General features: G+C 50.1%; 2 protein-coding genes and 1 long non-coding RNA gene across 5 annotated transcripts in view; 1 reads left to right on the forward strand and 2 right to left on the reverse strand.

The window, feature by feature from the left end:
* Ttll2 (tubulin tyrosine ligase like 2) lies at positions 1-13585 on the reverse strand. Of its 2 annotated transcripts, XM_037200344.1 has the most exons (5): positions 9499-13585; positions 8717-8794; positions 3002-3184; positions 1816-1913; positions 1-1671 (listed from the first exon to the last, which is right to left on the reverse strand). In XM_037200344.1, the coding sequence occupies exons 4-5, from the start codon at positions 1888-1890 to the stop codon at positions 121-123; spliced, it is 1626 nt and encodes a 541-aa protein (XP_037056239.1). In that variant the 5' UTR covers positions 1891-1913; positions 3002-3184; positions 8717-8794; positions 9499-13585; the 3' UTR covers positions 1-120. The 2 variants fall into 2 exon arrangements, with proteins under 2 accessions (XP_037056239.1, XP_037056240.1); XM_037200345.1 differs by lacking the exon at positions 8717-8794.
* Positions 9715-26268, forward strand: LOC119086845. Its single transcript, XR_005090210.1, has 2 exons — positions 9715-9765; positions 25747-26268. It is a non-coding gene; the product is annotated as an uncharacterized LOC119086845 (long non-coding RNA).
* Unc93a (unc-93 homolog A) overlaps positions 14375-26347 on the reverse strand; it is a 28341-nt gene continuing 16368 nt past the window's right edge. Inside the window, exons 6-9 of one of the 2 annotated variants that reach the window (XM_028866629.2) lie at positions 25571-25791; positions 22954-23089; positions 21797-21928; positions 14375-14770 (exon numbers count right to left, since the gene is read on the reverse strand). In XM_028866629.2, the coding sequence (XP_028722462.1) occupies positions 14505-14770; positions 21797-21928; positions 22954-23089; positions 25571-25791 (755 nt within the window). In that variant the 3' untranslated portion in view covers positions 14375-14504. Of the gene's footprint in view, positions 14771-16328; positions 16692-21796; positions 21929-22953; positions 23090-25570; positions 25792-26347 lie in introns of those variants that run through there. The other variant, XM_037200346.1, reaches the window with a different exon arrangement.

Genomic DNA, 26347 nt, shown 5'->3' on the forward strand with positions numbered 1-26347 from the left:
GGAGGGAGGGAAGAAGGGAGGAATAAAAGAAAGAAGCAAAGAAAGAAAGAAAAGAAAAGAAATCCTCAGTTTTCAAAAGTTTCACCTCACTTCTTGATTTTAGTTTTTACCACTTGAGAGTTATTTATTCATTAGTTTCTGGAGCTCTTGAATTATTCTTTTGACATTTAATCCATTCCTGGAGGCTCCAAAAGTAGCCTCATTGAATGGAAAAATGAGAACAAAGTTGCCTACATGGTCATCTGGTGCATAGCCAGCTTCTGGAAGGATGCCCACAGGCCCCTTCACCCTGTGGGGCTGTGACTGAGCTACTGGTGTATATGGAGAGAGCACCTTGCGAGTTGTATGGCAAGCCCTCAGCTTTGGCTTGCTTTTAGCGCCTTCTCTTGTTAGAAACACGCGCTGCTTGTTGATCATTTCTCTCAGCTGGGAGGTCCGTGTGTGCTTGGGATAGACGTTGACGACTCTCTGCACAACAGGGTTGGTTTTACTGCACGTCCTGTTTGTAAACCGTATGAGAGACACATAGGGAGGGGAAGCAGGGATTGTGCAGAGCTCAAGTTTGTTCCTGGGGCTCCCTGGAGAAGCCCTGCTGCACTTTTTGTCCTCTCTTCTTAGGCCGTTTAAGTGGATCAGTTCAATGACATCATGGACAAGACTTCTCTTCACAGAGACATCTGTGGAACAGTCCAGGGACAAAGCAGGGCTGTAGTTGACTTCTAGAAGCCATGGTTTCAGGTTTTCATCAATAAGGATGTCGAACCCAAAAAGCTCAAAGCAGTTGTAGGCCACAGGGACCGATGGAGCCACGGCCAGGACGGTGAGAATCACCATGTGCTTGATCTTCTGCCACAGCAGCAGGTCATCCACGTCCCCATTCCGAAGGTAAGAGAAGAACCGGCTGAGGGTCCACTTGCAGCCTTGACCCACCACCTCTTTGATCTTCTTGTACGAGGCCCCAGATTTGTTGATGCTACTGTTGGTCAGGTGGGCATAAGAGTCTTGCAAATTTTGGAGGTCAAACTTTTCAGTGGCAAACCGCACTAACCCTTCCTTGTACACATAAATAGTCAACGGCTTGAAGCCGGTGACGCAGACGTAGATGCGGAGGTCACACTTGTATCTACCCACGAGCAAAGGGTTGCAGATGTATTTCTGCACGACATACGTGCCGTTGAAGTTGAGGTCTCGGATGTCACTGAAAATGACTATCCCCCTCCCACGAGACAGCTCTGCTGGCTTGCAGATCCAGTAGGAAGGCTTGGTACCCAGCACCTGCTTCTCCTTGAAGTACTCAGCTACGAACTTGGTGTAGTCATTGGGAATGATGAACGTCCGGGGTGTGAACTCGTAGAGGGACTCACCATAGAGCCTTCTCATGTAGGCCAGGTGCTTGGCCAGGCAGTCCTTCCTGGTGAGCGTGGTTGTCCCCGGGTGGTGGTTCAGCCTCTGCCAGGGCTTGACATTGACGTGCTCTACCATCCGGAAGGAGGATGCCCTCCAGTACAGATTCCAGTCCTCCACATCCTGCTGCTGCTCGTCGAATTGGTCCCACCCACGTTCCAGAAGGACACTCTGTACAACTCTGGGTGTGGTTTCGTCCACTCGGAACACCAGCGGTTTCAAGGCGGCCCCGAGGGCTTCATCTTCCTTCCCCAAAGCCTGTCTTTTCTAAACGTTCATCATGCAGATGGGGTTAAACAACAGTTTCAGATGAGAGGCGGCATGGCTTCCTCCGTCCCACCCTCTAGGCTCCTTCCTGCCGCCTCTGCAGACAAACCCACCTCCTCCCAGACCTGCTTTTCCTCTCCGTACCTGAATATTATGTCCCTCCAGTGACAGGTTAAAAATGTTCGCAGTCACACCACCCGAACTCTTGTGAGCATTCATGGTAGCTCTCCCTGTGATCAGCACTGTTGGCATAAAGAGTGACAATAATCAATAATAAAAAAATATGAATTTTTTGCAGATAAGTGAATTTAAACACATTTTTTTTTAAAGTTGAGAGATTGAGTCAGTAAAGTGCTTGTCACATAGGAGTGAGGACCTGAGTTTGGATTCCTGACATCCACATAAAAAGTCAAGTACTGGAGTAGAGATTGCTGGCCAGTCAAATTAGTTCTAGGTCTGTGAGAGACCCTGTCTCAAACAATAAGGTAGGGACTGATAGAGGAAGACGTCCAATATCAGCCTCTGGTGTCCTCACACCCATGAGGGTATGCCTACCTGCACAGCCTGAATGCACACAAACACACACACACACACACACACACACACACACAGAGAGAGAGAGAGAGAGAGAGAGAGAGAGAGAGAGAGAGAGAGAGAGAGAAGGTTGAAACAATGCTGTGTGATTCCCAAGAGTTTCCCCAGCCTGGACGTTCAAGGGCAGTAGGCCAGCTACCCAACAGTTCTCCAAGTACCTGCCTAAGCGCAGGTGGTCACTGGGCATGCTCAGGGGCCATGCACATAAGTGGTAATTTGTAGGAAACCTACCCAAAGCAAAGCAATGATAATGAGCTAGGCACTTAGGAGGCAGAGACGAGTTCCCGGCCAGCCTGGTCTACATACTGAGTTTCCAGGCTTGCCAGGGTTGACACTTTGAGGGGAATCTAGGTCATTTTTAATAAAATTGTACCTGACAGTGAAGTCATGGTGTCTCTGTGACCTAGAGAGAAAGAGACAAATGGCGAAGCCTCTTGGAAGGAGATAAACATTTAAATGCCTAATCAGGCTCTTCAAAATATCCCAGTTAAGGCCGTTTTGATATGTTTTGGGTTTTTTTGTTGTTTAGGGACAAGGTTAACATCATTTGTGTCGAGTTTATCACTAAATGACATCATTAAGTTCCTGGATGGGAATTCTGGGGTATGGAAGAGCTTGTGATCCCTGGAAAAAAGGGGAATTTTGACAGATGATGAGAAATAGTAGGGGGCAGAAAGGAGGAAAAGGAGAAGGAAGTGAGGAGGGTGAATGATGGGTCCCTGGGGTGCTCACCCACCTTCTCTCCCAACTCAGAAACTGGGAGTTGCCCTCAATGGAATAGGGACCATGCGTCTCCAAGCAACCGTCTTCACCAATGGGAGGCCTGCTGTCACAGGCAGCTGGTCACCGAAGCGTACTGAGCACTGGGTTAGGGCGGACAGGATCAACAGAGCCGCGTGCATTCCAGTGTTGCTACAGCCTGGCAGGGACAGAATAAGAGATCCACGTGGCTGCTAAAGCATTAATCCAGTTCATCGGGCCATTTTCAGGCTGCGTTTAACGGTGTCAATAAGCATTTCAAGTTCTCTGTGTGTGTATGGTGTGTGTGTGTGTGTGTGTGTGTGTGTGTGTGTGTGTGTGTGTGTGTATGGTGTGTGTGTGTGTGTGTGTGTGTCAGTGTGTATATGGTGCATGGGTATGTGGTGTTTGTGTGTGTGTGTGTGTGTGTAGTATATGTGTGTCAGTGTGTATATGGTGTATATGTGTGTGGTGTGCATGTATATGGTGTGTGTGGAATGTGAGGGAGGGGTGTATGTGTGTGTGTATGGTGTGTGTGGTGTGTATATGTGTATTGTATGTGTGCCTGTGTGTGTATGGTGTATGTGTGTGGTGCTTGTGTGTGGTGCGTATGTGTATAATGTGTGCGTGTGTGTGTGTGTGTGTGTGTGTGTGTGTGTGTGTGTGTGGTGTGTGAGATGTGATTGAGAAGTGTGAGTGTATGGTGTATGTGAGTGTATTGTGTGTGTGCCTGTGTGTATATGGTGTATATGTGTATGTGTGGTGTGTGTGTATGGTGTTTGTATATGGTGTGTGTGTATGGTGTTTGTGTATATGGGGGTGTGTGTGTATACGTGTGTGTATACATGTGTGTGTGTGTGTGTGTGTTGTAAATTGTGGTGTGCATGTACAGAGAGAGGGTCCACAGTCATAATGGTGAGTGACACATTCAAGTTAAAAATACGTTCCTTCGGCAGAAGTGTAGGTCAGGGGTAGAGCATGTCCTTAGAATGGGCAAGCCCTGGCTTTGGAAGTACTGTGGAGCCTGAGTTACGATTTCATAAGCCAATGTGGGTGAGGAAAACAGATTCCGAAAAATCAAGCTAGATCTTGCCCACGTTTTGCCATCCCCATCTTCCCGCACGCTTGTGCAGAACTCAGCTGAGGCTCTAAAGGGGTACAGTGCTGAGTGTGGCTCTGGCCACCTTGAGGTCTGCTGTTGGGGCCAGGCTGCACCTTGAGGTCTGCTGTTGGGGCCAGGCTGCACCTTGAGGTCTGCTGTTGGGGCCAGGCTGCCTTTGCAGGCTGTGCATTCTGCAAACGCATGCTCCCTTCTTCCACAGAAGCAAGACTTTGGGTTGGTGTTCCTCATAAGAGATTACTGAGCAGCCCAGCATGCATATGGATCTACTTACAGGAGCTGTTGAACGGGACATGGTGTGGACTGTGGTGTGGACTGTGGTGTAAATATGATGTGGGCCATAATGTGGGGCCATGGCAGGGACTATGATGTAGACCATAGTGTGGTTTCTGGCTGTGTTGTGGTCACAGTCCACAAGTCCACAAGTCCACTGTGATGTGGATTTGGTCTTGTCTGGACCAGGGGTTCCACAGGGGAGCACAGGACCTGGTAACAGCAACCGCTGGCCTCTCAGGAAGGTACCCTTTCATTCAGAGAAACCATGGGACCTGATAAAAAAGGCCCAGGGCCCACAGTGAATCTCTCTCCCTGATCAGAACGGCCCACTCTTGGCATGTATTCTCTTATTAGTAATAATTTGCTCTTGTTTTATCAGCTTCCCAAGAAGCTGGGCCTGGGATTTGCAGTTTTGACAGCTGCCAATGTCTCGAAGTGTATCCTGGTCTCTCCAATCAGTGTCAGGGCCCACCAGGATGAGCAAGCTGATCTTATCAGTCACAGAGCTGTCGGACCAGAGGTAACACTGCCCAGCACATCCCTTGCTGCGGGATCTGAGGATACACTGTTTCTTATGGCTTCTCTGTTGTGAGAAAATCAGTCTTTTTATTTTGTTTAATTCCCAATGGGACGAGCTCTGTCTCAGCCAGTGAAGCACAAGAAATCATGCTCATCCATACTGATCCCTTTAACCCAAGTAGAGAGAGAGATTCACTCAGCACCTTAACCCGAGTCCCCAGATGGGTCCCACTGGCGGCCAAACAGGCCTCACTGCGGGGCTCATAGAGCTGTGCTGGCCTGGTGCTGAAGGGTCCCCTCGAGTGGATGGTTCCCCTGCTGGAAGGATTGAGACAGGGCTGCAGAGTGTCCCTCCAGATGTCTGGGTATCTCTGCATGTTCCCTCACTGTCCTCTTCAGGTCTAGGGGCTTAGGAAAGGCCATTTGGCTGCCTCACCCACATGGGGCCAGTTTGCTCTGTCCCTGTACCAGGTGCCCTGCCCATGGCGGAGCAAACGAGAAGCCAGCAAGCCAAGGAAAGAGGGAAGAACGCAGCTGTTACAGTCCTCGTGACTTACCAGAGTAAGACATTCTGTACAATTTTTGCACGTGCGCGTGCATGCGTGTGTGTGTGTGTGTGTGTGTGTGTGGGTGTGTGTGGGTGTGTGTGCGCGCGCGCGCGCGCGCGCGCGCGCGTGTAGTCCTGAAGTGAATGCTACGTCTTCCTCAACTGCTCTCCACCTTAGATACTGAGGCTGGCTCTCTCACTGAGCCAGTGAGACTAGTTTTAGCTAGTCTGGCTAGCCAACTTGCTCCTGGGGTTCTCTGGTTCCCCTCCTACACGCCGGGGTTACATGTGGGTTCCGACTCAGCTTTTCCGTGGCTTCTGGGGCTCCGAACCTTGGTCCTCACACTTGTGTGGCAGCACTTTCTTACCCACTGAGCCGTCTCCACAGCCCTGCACATTTCCCCATATCAACCTCATGAGAAAGCATCCTGGGCGCAAGTCATACGCGGGACTCCCACCCACTGCTCATGCCTACTGCAGCTCTCCGCTTTCTCACAGCGCCTCTCTCACCCAAGTCAGAAGCCGGGAGGGAGTCTGGCACCACAGTTAACCCCTAAACCCAAAGTTCAGAAGAAAATTCCACTCCAAGACAAAGAGATGTCACAGACCTTAACATTTGGAGAATACACCCCAGACTTTCACCTCCCTCTTCAGTCATTAACAATGTGTGTGAGTGTGTATCTCTGTGAGTGTGGTTGTTACAATGTGGAGGGGTATCTATATGAGTGTGGTTGTTACAATGTGTGTGTGTGGTATCTGTGTGGGTGTGGTTGTTACAATGTGTGTGTGGGGTATCTGTGTGGGTGTGGTTGTTACAATGTGTGTGTGGGGTATCTGTGTGGGTGTGGTTGTTACAATGTGTGTGGGGGGTATCTGTGTGGGTGTGGTTGTTACAATGTGTGTGTGTGGTATCTGTGTGGGTGTGGTTGTTACAATGTATGTGTGTGGTATCTGTGTGGGTGTGGTTGTTACAATGTGTGTGTGGGGTATCTGTGTGGGTGTGGTTGTTACAATGTGTGTGTGTGGTATCTGTGTGAGTGTGGTTGTTATAATGTGTGTGTGTGGTATCTGTGTGAGTGTGGTTGTTACAATGTGTGTGTGTGGTATCTGTGTGGGTGTGGTTGTTACAATGTGTGTGTGGGGTATCTGTGTGAGTGTGGTTGTTACAATGTGTGTGGGGGGTATTTGTGTGAATGTGAGTGTGCAATGTGTGTGGTCTTGGTGTCTTGGTCTATGCCTCACACTTCTGCCACCATGCCTTCCTGCCATGCCTCCCCAACATGGTGGACTGAAATCCCTCTCAAACTGTGAGCTGCAGTAAGCTTTCCTTCCCGAAGGTGTTTCTGTCAGGTGTGTTTGGTCACAGGGACGCCATTCAGCATTCTTTCAGCACTTAGCAAATGTTTATTTGGAGTCACAGTTTCCAGCTTGCTTGGGAACTCCACTGACTCCCAATGTAGTTTTCCCACAGCTCTGATAAACTGCCAGAGCTGAACACAAAAGGCCCAATGCCTCTCTATCCACCACCTTGTGATTCCCAACTTGCGTTTCTAGCAGCTTCCTCTTGGGGGAGCCAGTTAGCAGTTCTAACAGGTGTGTGATGGCAAGAGTCCTGGCCTCATGGCCAGCACACACTGCCAAGAGTTCGCTTGGCACCAAAGCTTCATATATCCCTGTATGGGCATCCCCAGAGGCCAAGGCCAGGCCACCATACAAAAACTGTGTAAGAGACTCTAGCTATCTGCCAATGACAAGACCCAGGAAGAGAAGGGGCCCAGAGCCACCATGGTGTTTTGCTGGGGAGTGCCCGGACAGGGATCCTCACTAAACCTTGAAGGCCCAACTCAGAACATGATGTCAACCCAGACCTTGGGGACTAACCAGTCACCTCTTACTGCCTACAGGAGCAGTAATGTGGGTGCATTCCATTGTGTGACCAGGGTTCAGGTACCATGGAAGACCAGCCATGGGAAATTAGTAAGGTCGGAGTTCTCATGTCAAGAAACATGCCAACCACCCCTTAACTGCATGGCAGTGAGAACCAGTAAAGGCACCGTCACCCTCAAGCATGCTGCCAACAGACAGACACCCGTTTTAAAATATGCAAAGCTTGCTCATGCCTTGCCTTCAACCACACTGATGTCACCAGAGCACAGACGTCACCTAATGAACATCAACCCCCTATTCAGGCCCATTACTAGGTCACTGTTAAAATTACAGGTTTTATGAGCTTTTGTATCTGGTTCAGCCCTGGCTACAAAGCATTCCAGGCTTAGGAAGGGGAAGGGGAAGGGCCCCTCTTTCCCAGACTTTGATGTAATCCAGGGCCGACAGAATCCCATGGAAAGAAACTCGGTGAAAAACAAGGCTTCCTGTCTCTTGGTGGGGGGGGGGGGGAGGGGGAGGGATCTGCAGACCAGGGTGTGTGTGGGGGCGGGGAGATAATACCCAGAGGCCAGAGATGCCCACAACAGCAACAGGTTCTCAGTCTTTTTTCCTCCCAAATCGGGCTGTCCAATCAGAACTCGTTCTCTCTTTGCCTTCTCTCCCCTTGGCACATGCTCTGCTTAACAGACAGGTGGGCTGTGTGGCTTTCCACTGGCCCCAGGTCAAGCCCAAGTGCAAGGCCGTGTGACCAAACACCGTGAACTTCAGTCATGTAGGGACTGAGAGGGGAGACAGCTGGCAGTTAAGCAGAGGGGCCCTTATAGGGGACCCCGGCACTAGATCCACAAAAGCAGCTTCCACAGCTAGAGTCTGTTTCCCTAGGGGACATCAGAGACTGAGTATGTGCAAAATACAAAACAGAAAACCCAAACCTGTGAGTTTTGTTGTTGTTGTTGTGTGTTTGTGTTTGTTTTTTGAGACAAGGTTTCTCTACGTAGCCCTGGCTGGCCATCCTAGAACTCACTCTGTAGACCAGTCTGGCCTCAAACTCACAGAGATCCTCCTGCCTCAGACTCCCAAGTGTCGGGATTAAAGGCCTGTACTTTTCTACCTAGAAGGCTGACTTGCACTTTGGGTATTTTTTAAAAATTTAATTAGCAGCCTTTTCTGGGTTCCCGGGATCTACTGTCAGTGATCTACATGTCGCATGCCTCTTGGTTGTGTGTGGTCCTTATCTTCTAGTAGGAGCCTCCGCCGTGTCTGCTCTGGGGTCTGCTGGTCTCTGAGAACCCCGGGAACGCAATGACTACTTCACACAGCTTAGCTCAGTGAGCTTTCGCCATGTAGACATCTGGAATGTTCACCTTTCTCAAGCAGGGAGAGACTGTAGCTACAGGCCTCCAGCATCCTTTGTTAGTCCCATGACAAACACTTGGAAGACACTGTTGGAAGGAGGGAGGTTTCCGTTAGCTGCTGGTTTCTGACGTTCCTATCCATGGCCGGCTGGACGGCTTGGGTTGAAGGTGAGGTGGACTATCATAGCAGGGGAAGTGGGTGGCAGAACGGCTCACTCCATGGTGGCCGGGAAGCGTGAAGACGCAGAAGGACAGGGCAAGCTGTGTCTTTCAAAGACTTACCCACACCCCCACCCCCACCCCCGATGACCCGCTTCCTCCAACTAACTAAGCTCTGCCCTCCTAAGTCTCAGTTTCTCGATATTCTGTTCAAACTTTGGATCCATCAGGAGATGGATGAAAACATTGACAAGGACAGTGCTAGCCTCCCCCTCCCACTCAGGAGGACCTCCTTTTCCCTATGTATCTAATTCCCCCAGTAGGTCATCTTGCTCAGTCACACACCCAACATCAGCACTCATCCTGAAAACCCTGGCTGTCCAAAGGGTTTGAGTTGAACTCAGTTGACTCTCCTCGCCCCACAAGTCACCACGTAGAGGAGCGCTCCTCTTTGGTCCCCCTTATCACAGACATGAATCCTAATACCATTTGCTCTGCATGACCAGCACCCAGGGCATCCTGGAAACGCATAACATGTTGGTAGGTTCGTAGCCTGGGTGGCTCAGTCTACCTCTCCTGCTGAGGCCCCTTACTCGGGTCCTGAGGTGTTGTGCAGTCCAGTGCATACTCACTGACTAGCCTCTGCCCTCTCCAGAAGGTTCTGGACTCCAGGAGTCACTTCTGCTGGTAAGTCCCCACACTCGGCCTGAAATACAGGAATGGCCTCTTGTTGGGTACAGATGCCAAGAGTGGGTGTTGGTCACCTGTGCAGCTAGGTGGATATGGGCAAGAGGACAGAAGTGCTTGTTGCTTAGCAACGCACAGCCTGCTGTCCTCACAAAGGGAGGGCCTTCCCTACCTCAGAGAAGACTGGCAGCCAGGACCCCAGCGGGTGAGCGGTGAGTGCCAGAGGAGCTGCCTTATTTGTGCCCTGGGGGCTTCAGTGTCACTGCCTGGGGCCTCCGAGACCAACCTGTCATGAGGAAGGCTGCAGCCTCCTCTGGAGGTGGGACTTCTCTTCCTGGGATCTCCCAGTGCTGTGGGCTGGGGAACCATGAAAGGATTTTTGTTCACAAAGGCAGATGGTTTTCTAGAATAATCTTTAATATTCTGCTAGCTCCAGGGACACTGGCCACACCCCTCCCTCAGCTAAGGTGGTTGTTAACGACTTCCAGTGTCCATGACAGGGATCTGAGCACTGTCTAGGTGGTGAATCTCAACAGGAAATATTTCTTTCTGGGCCAACAAACCTTCTGATTTAGCCCGCTGAGTTGCCAGCCTTGTTGACTGTTAACTGTTCATGTATTTCAGATACAATAAGTCATCCCCAAGATGCTGGCTGAACTCTACCAGGAAAATGCTGTGGGGTGTTCTGTATGCTGTGAAAATGTGTTACTATGATTGATTGATAAATAAAACGCTGATTGGCCAGTAGCCAGGCTACTTCAGCTACAGACAAAACGTTAAGCCAGGGCTAGTGGTATGCAACCCACAAGGCATTTTTCTTTCTTGATTATGAATTATCTTCCAGCTCTAGATGCTGGTAAATTCTATAAAAAATGAAGTTTAATGAAGTTTGTGCTCTTTATGAGCATAAACGGGAAGCTGGGTTTGACATATTTTCTGTTTGGATAGTGTATCCAGTCCAGGAGGTAGCAGAGGAAGGCAGTTTCTGGGCCTGGATTAGCTATTTTAGGGACTTGGAGATCCTAAATTTATTCAGCAGTTTTTAATTTTCCCCTCCATTTGAGAAGCTTCTAGAATCTGGGTTTACTCTGTGCTTAAACATCCAGGCTGAGGGAGAGGGGCCACCCAGGCTAGCGGCCATGGCCAAGAGCGTTTGAACACAGAGGCCATCTTCTGAGCATCGCATTTTCTCGGTCACCAGACTGCCTGGCTGGGAGCCGGGTGTCTCTAGATTCCTGCTGGGTTTCCTTCTGGCTCAGTTCTCTCCTGGCCTGAGTGTCCACGTGACCTCATGGAAAGGCTTGAGAGGATATGGTACCCCAGTAACAGCCACACTGAGTCTGGACTTGTGGCTACTGAGCAGCCCCAGAAAGGCATTGGCTTGTCCCATGGCAGGTCCAGGGTCACCTCTGCCTAGGCTGCATGGGAAGGAGGCAGTACAATCGTGGTGTGCCCATCGCTGTGGCCCAAATCCACCCCTAGTGTGTACTGTCTTCTGAACTTTTATAGCTAAGTTTTCCTGTGCAAGAAACAGAATTCCCAGCCCCACCAGGGCTCCAAGGACCCCTCCCCACCATCTCCCCAAAGATAACTCCTTGGCCCCTTAGGCCTGTTCTATGTTAATTACACGTGTCGCTCCCTTGATTAACGATTATAAAATGATCATGTTTGTTTTAAGTCTGTCAACAGCCCTGAAGTCCGGAGGACAATACACAAAAGTCCATTCTCTACGGTCCCCATCATCCCCAGCCCACAGGCGCCGTGCCTATAGTGAGGTTGGTCACCTGGCTGGGAAGACTGTCGGGGACAGAGATGCTTTCACGTCTCACACAGCACAATAGACAGTAGATGCTCTCCGTTCCATCATCCGCATGGAGCAGTCTTGTGCTTGTACAGGCTGTGAGCCTCCCTCCTCCTCCAACCACACACAGAGGCACGAGAACCGCCCTGAGCAGTCCTGGTCAGAGCTCGGTCAGTAACTGGGTCCTGATTTTCTTTCTCTCCCTGACCTGTTTCCCTGGTTCCTCTCATTCCTCCTGACCCTCATAACCCTGCAAGGTCTGAGGATGCAGACCCCAGAGTTCCGCTTTCCTCCACTCCACCACGCGGAGCTGGGCTCTTTCTGTGTGTGATCTGTCACCTCTGTGATGAGAACATCCAACATCACCATGTCTGCTGTGAATTCCAGCCTCACTCTCTATTGATAATGTCCATGCATATATATATATATATATATATAGAGAGAGAGAGAGAGAGAGAGAGAGTCAGCAACATATCAATTAACACGTCCAGTGCCAGGACGTCGGTATGTTACCCGAGTCAGACTCTCTCTGGGTAAGGAAGGGACAGCTCTATTCTTTGTTAGGTCAGCCTTCTGGGGATCCTGGCTCTCTTTCTCATCACCACATCCTGCAGACTCTCACTAGAGTGCACACCCCAGATCCGACCACTGCCTACCTTCATCCCACAGGGTAGGCACTGCACTCATTAATGCTCCCACAGGGCCTTCCGGACCTTCCTTCCCTTACCCTGGTGCTGACCCTCTTCTTGTCTTTCCTGTCTTATTACTTAGTGAGACACCAGTTGCCCACGGACTCATTTCACACTGTGGAAAAGAGCAGTTTCTCCAGAGTGGAATGTTATTGCTTTGCCCGGCTTTGCTGGCTGTGTCTAAGATGCTAACTAAACACTCTTCAGGTGAAGGAAGGAAGCGCCTCATCTGTTCATGTGGCGCAGTCCTCCTGTGAGACCTGTGAGCCTGTTTTGCATTGTCTGCATTACGGATTAACTAGAAGCAAACGAGGCTTAGGTCTCAGGTGAGAGGCCCAGACAGGAAGACCTTCCTAAGCAAGAACAGCAGCGGGCGCTGGGCTTCTCATCAGCAGAGGATGAGGTCCAGGTCTCCACGTCTGCTGTCAGTGCCCCCAAACTTGCTCCTCTTACGGATGCTGTGCCATTCTCGGGATGTGACGCAGCGACTCGGGGCGTGGGGATTGTGCATGCATGAAGCACCTTCGGCTACAGGGACATGTGTGTAGTACAGGCAAATCTTTCCAGCTTCCTGTTTTAAATGTCCCACCTCTGTTACTGATGCCCTGAGGGCACTAGCTGGGGATGAGGAAAGCTCACTGGAAGACAAAGTATTACTCTCTAAGGAATACTGTATTCTGTGTGGGAATACTAAGACATGCAGGCAATCCACAATCTTAGGCCAGGTTAGCCCACCCACACAGATGAGATATCTGATAGCAAGCCACCCAATGCATTCGTCAGGTAATGTCTGTGGTAGTTCCTCCCAGCCACTCCTGAAAAACAAAATTAGTACTGCTTGTGGCTCTGTCTCAGACCCATACCAGAGGACTCTACCATGATTGGGACCTGCTAGCAGCTCTGTGGTCTCCTCAGGTTCACACACATGCATTTCCTACCTTCCTCTTTGTATTAGCGTTCTCAGGGTACACCTAAATCAAGTTCACCTCACACCTGTTCCCATGCAAGACACAATCCTGAGCCTCCAAGCTAGAGGGGATGCGAGGGCCCTGTTGAATACCTTCTACATGAATTTGACGTCTTCAGAAATGGCCAAATTCCACACAGAGGTAAAAGAAAAGAAGACATGTCAAAACCACATGGGAGTCTGGGCAAAGGTGCCAGGGACTCAGAGGAAAAAAAAAAGTGTGTGTGGAAAAAAGGCAGCTGTCACTGATAAAGCTGTTCAAGATGAGGAAGAGTGAAGAGACGCCACTGGGATGATGAATGTGGATGGTGACTGTAGCGGACAGTGACTGTAGCGGATGGTGGCCGTAGGACTATATATGCTCACGTGTGGTATGTGACACTCATGCCATGTCTGATTCCACCATGGCCATAGCATGAGCACCTGGCAGGTACTATGCATGAATTATGTTAGACTTCACCACAGTGATAGTTGAGCATCAAGCATACCATTTGCAATCCTTCCAATGGCCTCTAACATGCACAATCCCTGACATGGCAAGCCTGTGTGTGTGTGTGTGTGTGTGTGTGTGTGTGTGTGTGTGTGTGTGTGTGTGTGGTGTCTGTGTAGTCTGTGTCTCTCTGTGTGTGTGGTGTGTGTGTGGTATGTATGTATGTGTTTGTGTGTGTGCGTGTGTGTGTGTGTGTGTGTGTGTGTGCACGGTGTCTATGTAGTCTGTGTCTCTGTGTGTGTGTGGTGTATATGTATGTGTTTAGTGTGTGTGGTGTGTGTGTGGTATGTATGTATGTGTTTAGTGTGTGTGTGTGTGTGTGTGTGTGTGTGTGTGCACGGTGTCTATGTAGTCTGTGTCTCTCTGTGTGTGTGGTGTATATGTATGTGTTTAGTGTGTTTGGTGTGTGTGTGTTTGGTGTGTGTGTGTTTGGTGTGTGTTTAGGCTAAAGGTCGACATTAGGTGACCCGGCTGCTGTTAACCTTAGTTTCTAAGACAAGATTTTCAGTGAACCCGGAGCTCCTCGGTCTGGCCAGCCAATGAGCCCGATGGATCTTTCTGCCTCTGTCCCGCCAGTGATAGCGTTCCCAGTACACATTACTATCCCCACCCCACCCCTTTTTAACGTGTGTCAGTGGTTCAGACTAGTGTCCTCATGCTTGGCCTGAAAAGCTCTACTGACTGAGCCATTCCCCTGCCCCTGTACACAGCCATTGCTTGGTTTCCGTAGTACTAGGGACTGAGCCTGTGCATGCCAAGCAGGCACAGCAGCACTAGGCTACAAAATTCCCAGTCCTTTGCATATACGCTTGATCTCTGTGAGTAGAAACCTGGACGGGAATTTGTTAAATTGAAAAAAAAAATACATAGAAAATACACATGATCATCAGAATGTCCACATATTTCTGAGACAATCATGAACAACTGAGTCTATCTACTGAATGTCGCTACAGGGAACTGCTCTGATGGTCCAGGCCGAGTTTCTGGCCATGGCATGGCTGCACTCACACTTGCGTTTTCATTTCTTCTCTTTCTGCCTGGCTTTTCTCTTCTGTGGCCACAGACTTGTTAGTAGTCTTGGGTTCCAGGTACTCAACAATCCCGTAAGCCATCATGGTCACGGTCAAGACGCCCAAGAGAATGCCGAGCTTGGTGCTCACACACAGAAACGAGCTGTACCCGAAGGCGATGACGTACCCTAGGGACTCCCCGAGGCGGTAGTTGGCAAAGGCGGCCTCTTTGTTCCTCACAAACAGGACACCGTAAAGAGCTGTGGAGCAGATGAGAGTGAAAACGCCGTGTAAGACGCCAGACCAGACCCTGTGTGCAGGCTTGGGAGCCTGAGCCTGACTCCAGTGCCCATAGAAAATGCCAGGCACTGGCCTATAACCCCCGTGCTGGGAGACAGGAGGGAGGAATCCTGGGCCTTGCTAGCCAGCAGACTCAGCTGAATCAAGGAGAGACTGAAAAAATAAGATGGAGGGTGACTGAGACAATGCTGACCTCTGGTGCCACACGCACACATGTACATACATGCACGTGCACACACACACACACACACACACACACACACACACACACACACACACTACCCATAGACACCCACAGACATACACAAAGACCTCAGACATGGTCCATTAAATTAATCCTGAACATAGACAAGCCTCGCCACTGCCAGTTTTCTTGGAAAAAAAAACTGGATTTTTTCTTCTTCTTAAAAAAAAAAAAAAAAGCACAGAATTATGCTGCTAAATCAGGTGATGTCCTCTGGCAGTGGGCAGCACAGGGGAGGGAACACGGGAATCCCAGAGCAGTAGCTGCTGGACGGAGCCGGCCAGTCCTCACTCTAAGGATGAAGGAAAGCAAAGAGTTCAGTGTGTGTCGTGTGGAGTTTGTGACCCCTGGGGAAAGACCATAGATTCAACCCAATCATAATGAAAGAGTTTACTGACTAGCTGCTAGCAGGGTAAACAATCTCTGAGCCAAATTCGAGATTCCCGTGAGAAGAGTTGAGAGAAGAATTTTTTTTTTTTTTTTTTTTTTTTTTTTTTGGTTTTTGTTGTTTTTTTTTTTTTGGTTTTTTTCGAGACAGGGTTTCTCTGCGTAGCTTTGCGCCTTTCCTGGAGCTCACTTGGTAGCCCAGGCTGGCCTCGAACTCACAGAGATTCGCCTGGCTCTGCCTCCCGAGTGCTGGGATTAAAGGCATGCGCCACCACTGCCCGGCTGAGAGAAGAATTTTTAAAGAGGAAGAGCACGAGACCCTCCCACAGCTGTGCAAGCCAGCAAAAGCTGGTCTGTTCTGCCAAGCGACTCGGCTAAGGCCACTCAAAACAATCTTCGGGTGCCCGCAGAAGCAAAGAAGCAGTTAGTCTTATAACAAGTAGATAGTCACGGCTGTACATTTGCACATTTTTGGGAGAGGGTTACTGAGTCGGGGTTATCGGGAACTTATCTTCCAGGAACTGGAGTCAGAGACAAATGGCTGGTGGGTACCAAGATGCATGCCTGGCATACAATGGAGTTGCTTTAGCCAGTATAAGATGAGGTGGAGCTCGTCACCCATCCCCAGAACCAAAGGGTAATGAGTTACAGTCATGGAAGCCATATTTGTCCTTCAAGGGTATGCCAGTCACTTGGGCAGTAGCAGTGGGTGATACCCACTGCCCAGTGCTTAGAGGTGGAGTCAATGACACTCGGAAGTCCCCAGACTTTTATTACTAGCTCTGTGGCTTCTATTTTTATTTTGTTTTTTTGTTTGTTTTTGTTTAAGACAGGGCTTCTTTGTATAGCCTTGGCTGTCCTAAAACTTGTTTTGTAGACCAGGCTGACCTTGACCTCACAGAGATCTGCTTGCCCCTGCCTCCTGAGTGCTGGGATTAAAGGCAAGCGCCACCATGCTGGGCATGACTTCTCTTTTTTAATGTCCTCAGCAGTCTTGATTTTTCTTTTTCATTTTAAATTGACACAGAGAACCTATGTGTGTGTATACATGTGTGTATTCCTGAGACCTCCTGAGTGTAAGAGCCTGGCAGAAAGATGGCAAGAGAGTCCATGTTTGCCGTAATCCCCAGCCAAGGGTATTTTTTGTGGGTTACAGAAAACTCGAAACTGGCACAGCCTGATGCTTCTCTGCTTCTGAACAAGCGAGTCACTTTTGCTTCTGGTGCTGGGCAGGGCGTTTTTTGACAGATCTGGAAGAGAGCAGCAAGGATCCCATTGCAGGACATGGCTGAGTGGCAGGTGCATCTGGGAGGGGGTGGATGAGAAAAGAGCAGGCCCTGGTGGTTTTCTGTGGTCTGTCCACACCCCGGATTGCTGTGCCAGCTCCTACTCACACAATCTCTCCCTTCACCAAGACCACCCTTAGCCCCTACACCTTCCCTAGAAATCCTGTTTGACTTCCCACCATGGTCCAGGGTGGAGGACCCTAAGACAGAGGACCCAGGATAAAGAATGCCATGAGGGAAAGCCCTGGAATAGATGGGGTCCCCAGAATGAAGGATCTTGGGTAGAAAGGCCCAACGTGGAGGATCCTAGGATGGAGGACCCAGGATAGAGATGTTCTATATGGAGGGCCCCAGGGAGGGGAAGTCAGAACTCTAGAACTGATAACCAAGGCTGATCCATCTGGCAACTGGACCAGCAGAAGTGGCCCTGTCCCTTCCTCTCTGCCAACACAGTTCCCTCAGAAGCTACGTTCCAGACAGCCGAGAAGCTAAGGATTTGGGTGCATAGCCTGAACTGCCTTTTCAGAAGAATCAGGCACCTGGGCAGAGCAACCCCTTCCCCTCAGGAACGCCTGTTAATCAACCCAGCCCCGAGGGAGAGGTGTCCACACAAGCTATCACTAGACAGAGAAGGGAGGGGACGGGGTATCCATTTGTCCACACTGGTAACAACTAGACAGACAAGCCAAGGGAAGCCACATGAGAAAATAGGTGTCCATACCAGCAACAATATCCAGATGGATGGGTGAGGGGGCATGGCAAGCAGGTGACCACCCCTGTATTAACTACACAGACCTGGATGCCAAGTGCAGGGTAACACCCAACACAGGTCTCAGAGCAGGAAACGGAGGCTTATGGTGAACTGGGACTCCAGGGCATCCGCCCTTTGGGAGCCACAGGGAGCCATGTCCTGATGGCAGCCACCTTCCCCTGGTTATAAAACCGGGGGACCGGACTCTGGCTCGGTGCAGACTTGGTGCAGTCTATGTAGCTTGTCTGGATACATAAGACTATTGTGAATTAACCTGTTTGTTACAAAGAAATTTGTTTTGCCCTCAGCATCATCAGCCTGACCTGTCTGCCTCATCTATTCGGGGGCACTCGAGGCTAACGTGACTCAGACGAGCCCTTAGTCTGAGGTGATGTGAGGAGCAAACGGGCACCTCATCTGTCGCAAAGACAGGTTAAACAAACAGGGCACTCAGAAGTCAGAGTCCGTGCACCCGTGAACTGGAAAACGAGCCCCTTCAGCAGCTAACGGGGCGGACGGCGTTCTCAGATGAGCGTTCTGTGTCTTGAATGCAGCACAGTGGCATGTGAGGGTTGCTATAGCAACTGCACCCGCCCTCCTCCCTCAGCTGTCAGAGAGGAAAAGCAGAGGAGGCACAGATTCACTGCTGGGAGGTTGAAACTCAGAAGCCCTCGGGGTACCCAGCCCCAGCCAGAGGAGCAAGTGTCTGAGCCCTAGGACACACTACTAAACTAAGGAGTTTGAAAGATGGTGACTCAAACAGTGGGGGGCTGAGCTCACTCATTTCTCTGAATTAGATGAGAACATACCACCGCGTCTGTCCTTTGTGTGTCTATGTGCATGTGTGTACAATTGGGGGCCAGAGGAGGACACTGAGCATCCTGCTCTGTCACCCTCACCTTATCCCCTGAAGATGGGTTATAGTCAGAAAGTTTCTCCCATCCTGCCAAGCCCCACCCTTCACAGTCCTACACCCCGCTTATAAAATAACCATTCAGAAGCTTATATTAATTATAACTGCTCGGCTATTAGCTCAGGCTTGTTACTGACTGGCTCTTATACTTAAATTAACCCATAATTCTTATCTATGTTTAGCCACATGGCTTGGTACCTTTTCTCAGTTCTGTCTTGTCATCTTGCTTTCTCTGTGTCTGGCTGGCGAGTCCTGACTCTGCTCTTCCTCCTCCCAGAATTCTCCTTGTCTGCTTATCCCAATTTATACTTCCTGCCTGGCTACCGGCCAATCAGCATTTTATTTATCAACCAATCAGAGCAACACATATTCACAGCATACAGAATGCCATCCCACAGCAACAGGGTCTCTCACTATAACTGGAGCTTTCTGTTTCTCTGCTCGACTGCCTGGCCAGCAAGGCTCAGCAATTCTCCTGCCTCGGTTCCCCAGCACTGGTTCCATCCTGAGGATCTAAACTGAGGTCACCACATTGTTCACGCTCTGACCCACTCTGCATCTCCCAAGCCCCACACAGCACTGCTCGTGAGGTGTGGCCAAAGCTACATGCAATTTGTCGTGTCGAAAAGGGACAGACAACCATCTGGATGACGTGTGGGTGTGCTGTGCTGTGGGGAGCTGGGTGGAACTAGCTGCAGGGACGCAGCGCTAAAGCAACACTCCTCACTGGGGTGGCCGCCAGCACACACTTTCAAAGGAACTGGTTTGTCTTTTAACAACAACAAACACACTCTTACCTATGCAAAGAAGGTTGAAATTGTTTCATTTTTAAAGTGTCCCTTATCCAATGGAGTCATTGTTCAAGTCACTCACTGGACTTGAGTGCTCATGATATATAGATTGGGTCTTAGGTAATTTGAACAGTTTAACAAAGGTGCCTTTGTGAGTGGTTTATGTCCACATAAAGAAAAGGAGAGTGAAAGTAATTATCTATGTATTCCAGAGAGAGAGAAAACAAAATGTTTTTACTGCGAAAATTTTAAACCTCTGCAGTGCTGGAGGATGGGATAAAGCAGGCTGTCTGTCCAGGTGCCATCTCTGCTTTGGTAAATGCTTTTGAGAATTCAGTGAGTTAGGAAGGTTGTCAGCGTGCAGAGGATGGGACTCTGTGCGTGTTTCAGTGAACTCTCGGGCCTGGGTGCGGGTGCGGGGCTGGATGCCGCTTCTCTCTGGCGCTGGCTGGATAGACTGTCTAAGATCCCTAGCTGATCTGCCATGTCACTGCTTTATAATTCTGGACTTCCAAGAAGAGCTAAAGTGAGTTTCTGATTACCCTGCCCCCACCCTCCCCACAAACACACACACACACACACACACACACACACACACACACACACACACAATGAACCCATATATTCCTAAGAACAGGAGTGCATCCCAGCCCATGAAAAGTCCAGCTGTTGGTTCCTAGTTACTGATTTTGGTCAAAAACGAACAAACAAAAAACTAGAGGAAGGCACCGGCCGCACACACACATTTGTCACTTGGGCTCCACTGAAGTCAGCTGAACTAGACCCTATATCCAGCTGTGTGAGGTTTCTCTAAGGCATTTTTTCCATCTCTTGTAAACAGACATCACATGGGGATGACAGCCAGGACAGCTCTGGAGGATGCGGTCCACCATCTGCAGCAACATGCTGTGATCTCATACAAATACAGAAGAAGTGGCCAGGTCTCCCATGCCTGGGAACCCTGGCCTCAAGCTACTGTGGGTTTTCTTTAACCAGTGTCTAAGCCTGAATGTGTCCTGAGTGTAGACGGAATGGCACTGTAGTGGGAAAGAGATAACTTCTGAACCATATCCATCTCAGGGCTCCCTCAGGCCTGGCTCACCCAGACCTTCCAGACTCCAGACACAGAGCCTGCCCTTCCCTGATTGTTAGCACAATCCAGGCCATTAGGTATTTGTGGGAGACTTAGGGCTGAGGGTTCTGACCTTGACCTCATTACAACATAACCATCACCCAAATGCACATCCGGTCACGTATCCTGCACCAATGTCAATATCCACACAACATCCTGCCTTCTTCTCTGTGGGAGACTGGCTCCCACATTTATTTACCTCAGGGATTTTTGAGGAGTAAGGGATAAAAGATTTAGATAGAAATATAGAGGAGAGAGACAGAAGCACAGGATAGCCTCGGGAGGGCGGGAGGGCCTGGGTCAAAACCCACCAGCCCCTTCTGTCTCTGCTAAAGGGTTTTGTAAGGAATGTCAAGGGGTAGAGCAAAGACCACCACCACCACCACCTCCACCACCTCCACCACCACCACCACCTCCACCACCACCACCACCCGCCCAGTGCAGCCAAATGTAGACCATCCCAGACACCTGGTAACCATGCAGGTGGTCAAGCCATCCCCTAATGCAGCTCTGCTAGATAAAGCAAGCTGAGATCTCACTAGGAAACCTCTGTGGGCTCCCACACTTCTCATCCTAGTGCCCTTCCTTTGAAAGTTCTCTCAGATGCTCTCTGGGTAGACTCAAGAGCTTCCAACAGATCCAGTGCCAATACCCTGGCATTTCTGCCACTTTGCCATACCACTGACTCTCTTGGAGTCTCCCCAGTGCAGCCCCTGGGCCTGGTGTCTCTACTTCACAGACCACGGGGACAGCGGCATTCCAGAGCTATGTGGTCCTCCTGTCTAGCCATGGCCCTCACTTGCTGGTCTTGCTGATCTCCTGATCATGCACTCTAACTGGGGAAGGTCTTTCACAGGTGGCTTCTACCATGGCTTCTTCATAAGTTATTTCAACTGTCTACCACTAGTCAGTTCTCCAAGATCAAGGGGTCACGTTCCCCGTCTCTGGCTCTGTGGGGGAGGGGGGCATTGGACCTTCTCCCCTCCATTTCAGATGCTGACTGTTTATCAGGGGTATTCATCTCTGTCCACAGGCATATTCCTCCTCTATGTCCCTTTCTCCACCTCCTATGGCCTCATGTCCACAGGACACAGGGTGATAGATGTACTAGTGTTCTGTGGCCCCTATCTGGATTCTCTATAGATCTTCCTTGCCATCACTTCCTCTGGTTCCTCATCTGCACACAACTGTGAGCAACTCCAGCAGACCACATTGCTGCATGGAGCCCCTGGCCTCACCAGACCCTCCTTCTGCATCATGCTTGCTCCAAGATAAGAACATACTTCAAACCTACAGCATGGTCCTTGAGACCTGTCTGTTTCTCACCTCCCTTGGTTCCATGGTTGCCTTCTACTGGGGACTTCGACTAGACACACCCAGAAAGCTTGGATTCCACCTTAGTGGCTGCCTTCTGACCTTGCTACCCTCAAGACAGCTGACTGAGGAAGACTGAGGCACTGTGAGCCTGTGCTGGGTACTCACCATTGTTCTGTGTCTGCCAGACAGCATCTGCCATCCCCCACAGGCCAGGGATGATAAAGAAGACAGGGAGATGGGCCGGGTTTGGGTGCCACAGGAGGAGGGTGATAAAGCAGGAGAAGTGGATGACGGCACCTGGTCGGAGGAAACAAGACAGGACAGTGGGTGGTGTCGCCTCTGCTTCTGGTGGCCAGGGCCTCACGCAGCCTGGGTTGGGGACCATCTGTACCCATGTGCTTCCTCCGGACTTTCTAATGCTTTCCTGCAGTGCACAGACAAAAGGTGATGCAGAAAAAACACAGGTGTGTGAGTGTGTGGCTGACTCCAAGAAAGGGGCCCTCTGGACCATGAGGACCTACAGGACCCACAGTCTTATGGGGCTCTTGGCTGTGGAACCCTAGCCTGTGGCTGGGGGACCAGTAGGTTGTCTCCCAACAGTGTGAGCTAGGCTTCTAAAGAGTATGGGGTGGAGGAGGGAAGACCAGGAGGACCCTGAACAGTGATATCTGGGCTTGTTCCTTGGGGCATGACTTCTGTGCAGACCTCTGTGAGGCAGAACATGTACTTCCTTGTTGTGCAATAGAATATTTGTTTAACTATGTAAAGGTGTATTGCATTTGTTTATGCTGCATTTGTTTAACTATGTAAAGATGTGTTGCTGATTTACCTTGCCTGCCTAAGGCACATGATTGGTCTAATAAAAAGCTGAATGGCCAAGAGCAAGGCTGAAGAGGGATAGGCAGGGCTGGTGGGAAAGAGAAAAGAGAAGCTGGCCAGATGGTCAGCTGGGGGCCAGACAGTCAGACATGGAGGAAGCAGGAAAGTAGGACATACAGAATGAAAAAAAGGTGAAAAGCTCTGAGGTAAAACAGATGATCAGAAACAGGCTCACTAGAGAGAAACAAGCCTAAGCTAAGGCCGAACATTCATAAATTAATAATTCATCTCCATGTCATAATTTGGGGGCTGGCCGTCCAAGAAATCCAGCTACACTTCCTCTTGTTGGAGGAAGGCAAGGGGTGGCAGGGGGCACAGGGAGGGCAGGAAAGCATGCCACCTACAGGGCTCCCCTTTTCTAGCCTCTTCCACAGCCCCTGCTGCCCTGTGTGTGCTTCTTTACATAGTACCCTGAGCACAGGCTCACTGGTGTGTCTACTTACCCAGTGTGAAGAGTGCAGCCCTGCCCGTGTACTTGGAGATCTTCCCATACAGCAGAGAGCACAGTGAGGAGGCACCTGAGAAGCAGATCATCACGTAGCCCACAAAATGGATGCCCAGGGCACAGGTGGCAAAAGACTAGGGAGAAGCATAGAGCTGCATTACTGGTGTGTATAGGTCTCACTATGGCTTCAGTCTGCAGCTGCCATGTGGGAGTTAACATGCTGATGTGGCCCAGGACCTGCCTCTCCCAGCCTAGGAGGGCAACACTGGTATGTAGGACAGGGTCTACTTTGGACCAGAATGGACAGACATCTTGGCAAACCCCTTCCTACACATTCTTTTCCATAAGTGTGATACACTATTTTACAGAGTGTTTAACAAGGACATTGACATATCTCATCATTTTCTATTAGGCCTAAGGACAGGTGAGGGAAATGGAACCTCCATAGATGGCTAGGGAGGCCACTGGGCAGCCTCAACATTTGGCCTCTATTACTGGCAGAATCGAGGACACTTGAAGACACTTGTAGGAAAGGCTGGGGACAAGATGATGGCTGCCTTGGCATAGCTGGCTGAGGCTAGAATGACATGATGTCTGATGGGAAGGGAGGCCCACGCAAATCACCGAGGTGTTCTGGACGTTCCCTTTTGAATCTGTTAAAACCATCTTAAGAATGGTGCTTCTGATATCACACCTGGCTCCAAAGCACCACAAGGAAAGGCAATGACCTGGTGCCTGTTGGCCAGCCAGCCAGCCACAGAGCACAGTGGTGAGGAAAAGAGGATGAAGATGATAAGGACATGAGTAGATGGACATTTCCTGTACCAACTGCCCTGTCCCAAATAACGGACTCAAAGGCTGGATATGAACTATAAATGATGGGCCAATAGCTCAGGCTTGTTACTAGCTAACTCTTACACTTAAATTAATCCATATTCCTTATTTACACTCTGCCACGTGGAGGTACCTTTATTAGCATGGCATTTCATCTCCTGCTCCCTCTGCGCCTAGCTGGAGACTCTGGACTCCACCCTTCTCCTTCCCAGCATTCTCAATTTTGCTTCCCTGCCTAACTTTATCCTGTTTAGCTACTGGCCAGTCAGCTTCTTTATTAACCCAATCACAGCAACAAATATTTACAGTGTACCAAAGGATGATTCCATAGCAGACACGCAGGGCGTGGATGAGGGAAATGACTGCAATGAGCCACCTGATGATGGAGAGTACATGAACGGGATGAGAACCAGTGGGGGATCTAGACAGACAAGCACAGGAGGCCAGGGTGATTCCAGGCCACCCCAACCTCTCTTGCATCCACAGCCTCAGCCCCTCAGCCTACAGAATGTGGCTGCAATATCTGAAGCTTTCCCTTGAGTTCCCTTAGCTGCTGCCAAGACAGTCTCCTTGGGCCCTCCCAGGCCATCAGTCTTCCCTTGAGTACCTAAGCCTGAGCCCATGCCACCTTCCTGGGTGGTACCTCATTCCTTGGTTGCCAGGGTTGGTCCCTTTCTAACCTTCTTTAATAAAAATGCAAGACTGAGCCGGGCAGTGGTGGCGCACGCCTTTAATCCCAGCACTCGGGAGGCAGAGGCAGGTGGATCTCTGTGAGTTCGAGGCCAGCCTGGGATACAGAGTGAGTTCCAGGAAAGGCGCAAAGCTACACAGAGAAACCCTGTCTCAAAAAAACCAAAAAAAAAAAAAAAAAAAAAATGCAAGACTGATTCCTGTCCCCCTCACCTAACCCCCAAAGGGTGGTACTGCTAGATAAACCCAGGACACTTAAATATTGCACAGGGCACACTTGTCCAGAGATAACTGCAGTTTGTGGAAAATTGGGTTAGGTTGGATGGCAACTGTGTGCTCTGCTGTTCTGGAGCACTACTCCTGGCTAAGGACGGGGTAGAAATTGTCCTAGTGTGAGGAGGACAGGGCTTAAAGGTTTAAAGGTAGGACTGGGGAATGCCCTGCCTCCCCATCTGCCCTAAGACCACCATGAGCCAGTGTATACTGGGAAAGAGTCTCACCCAGGGGAGAACTCCCTCCTTCCCACAGCACCAGGATTCTTCAGAAAGACGGAGCCTTTAGACGGCCCCCAATAGAAGACAGTAGTTGTGATTGTATCAGTCACTAGAGAACGGCCCACTCTGTGTGTCCCTGTGGCCCGGGTTGCCCCACATGGAAAGGACTTCTGTGAGCACAGAAAAGTTTAGAAGTCCAAGAGCTGAGACTGGCAAGCCACACGGTTTCTAGACTGGGATACACCATATGAAAGCTGGCACAGGAAGGAATTTCAACACTGCTCGAGGGTTTAATATCTTCCCTTATTATTTAGCGGCAGTGAGAATACAGGGTTAGCAGAATGGACATGAGTGTTACACACAGCTGCTAACAGCTGCCTCCCACCAGCCTTGTCCTTCCTAGGGAAGACATTGGCCAGTAGGAAGTCCTCCCTTCAGCTGAGAAGTTAGAGATGGGTGCCTCAAATCCAAGACTCAGCCACGGTAGAACAGGGAACCCGATCCCACTCAAGGGCCCCGGGCCCCTGGTCTTGGAACACCCTCAGGTCCCTTTAGGTAGGGCATGGGTACACAGCCCTGGGCTGCTTCCTCTCCTACCTTTGTGTACTCTCCATTCATGAACCCCTGGTTCATCCCACTGTACAGTGGCAGGAGAATCAGGAGGCGCAGACGCTTGTCGTTTTTAAACAGCATGAAGGTGGCCAGTAAAGTCGACCAGAGAGGTGATGATCTGGGCCCTGCTTCTCCCTCGTTCTCCATTCTGTCTTCCACAGACTCGAGAAACACGATCAGCAGCAGGATAGCCAGGATACTGCTGCCTGGAAGGACACACAGACAGGTGTCGGTGCTGCCGGGGTCAGACGTGGCCCACCCCTCATCTCCACGGACCATGTATGTGTTAGGTCTACAGTTAACCCACCACAGTGGATCCACACGGCTGTCACCCAGAGAGGAATAGCACGCTTTTTAAAGAAGATTAAAAACAAAAGTCCCCCAAGACAAGACAATGGGAGGAAAGCAAAGCGGTCTGTCAGTTGAAGAGGCACGTAGAAATCTATCCGTGCATTAAACACCCTGAAGGCCCCGCAGACATATGCTGTCTGGGGACAGGCTTTGGAGAGGGGTGTGTTTTGAGGGACAATTAACAGAGGGCACCATGAGTCTTGGGACCTTTTACTGCATTTGTACTTTGAACGGTGTCAATGTGTTATCTGGAGGGGGGGGGGAGGAAAGAATCCCAAACTGTTCATTTGACCCTGAACATTCTGCACATCTAAAACTGCAAAATGCAATGAGCAAATGTATCTGTCTTTGCCATCTCCCCACCCCACCTCTCCAGTCACCTCCATCTCCCTGCACAGAAAACGGATGTTT

The sequence above is a fragment of the Peromyscus leucopus genome, chromosome 8a (assembly GCF_004664715.2).
Source record: "Peromyscus leucopus breed LL Stock chromosome 8a, UCI_PerLeu_2.1, whole genome shotgun sequence".
In the NCBI taxonomy this organism is placed as follows: domain Eukaryota; kingdom Metazoa; phylum Chordata; class Mammalia; order Rodentia; family Cricetidae; genus Peromyscus; species Peromyscus leucopus.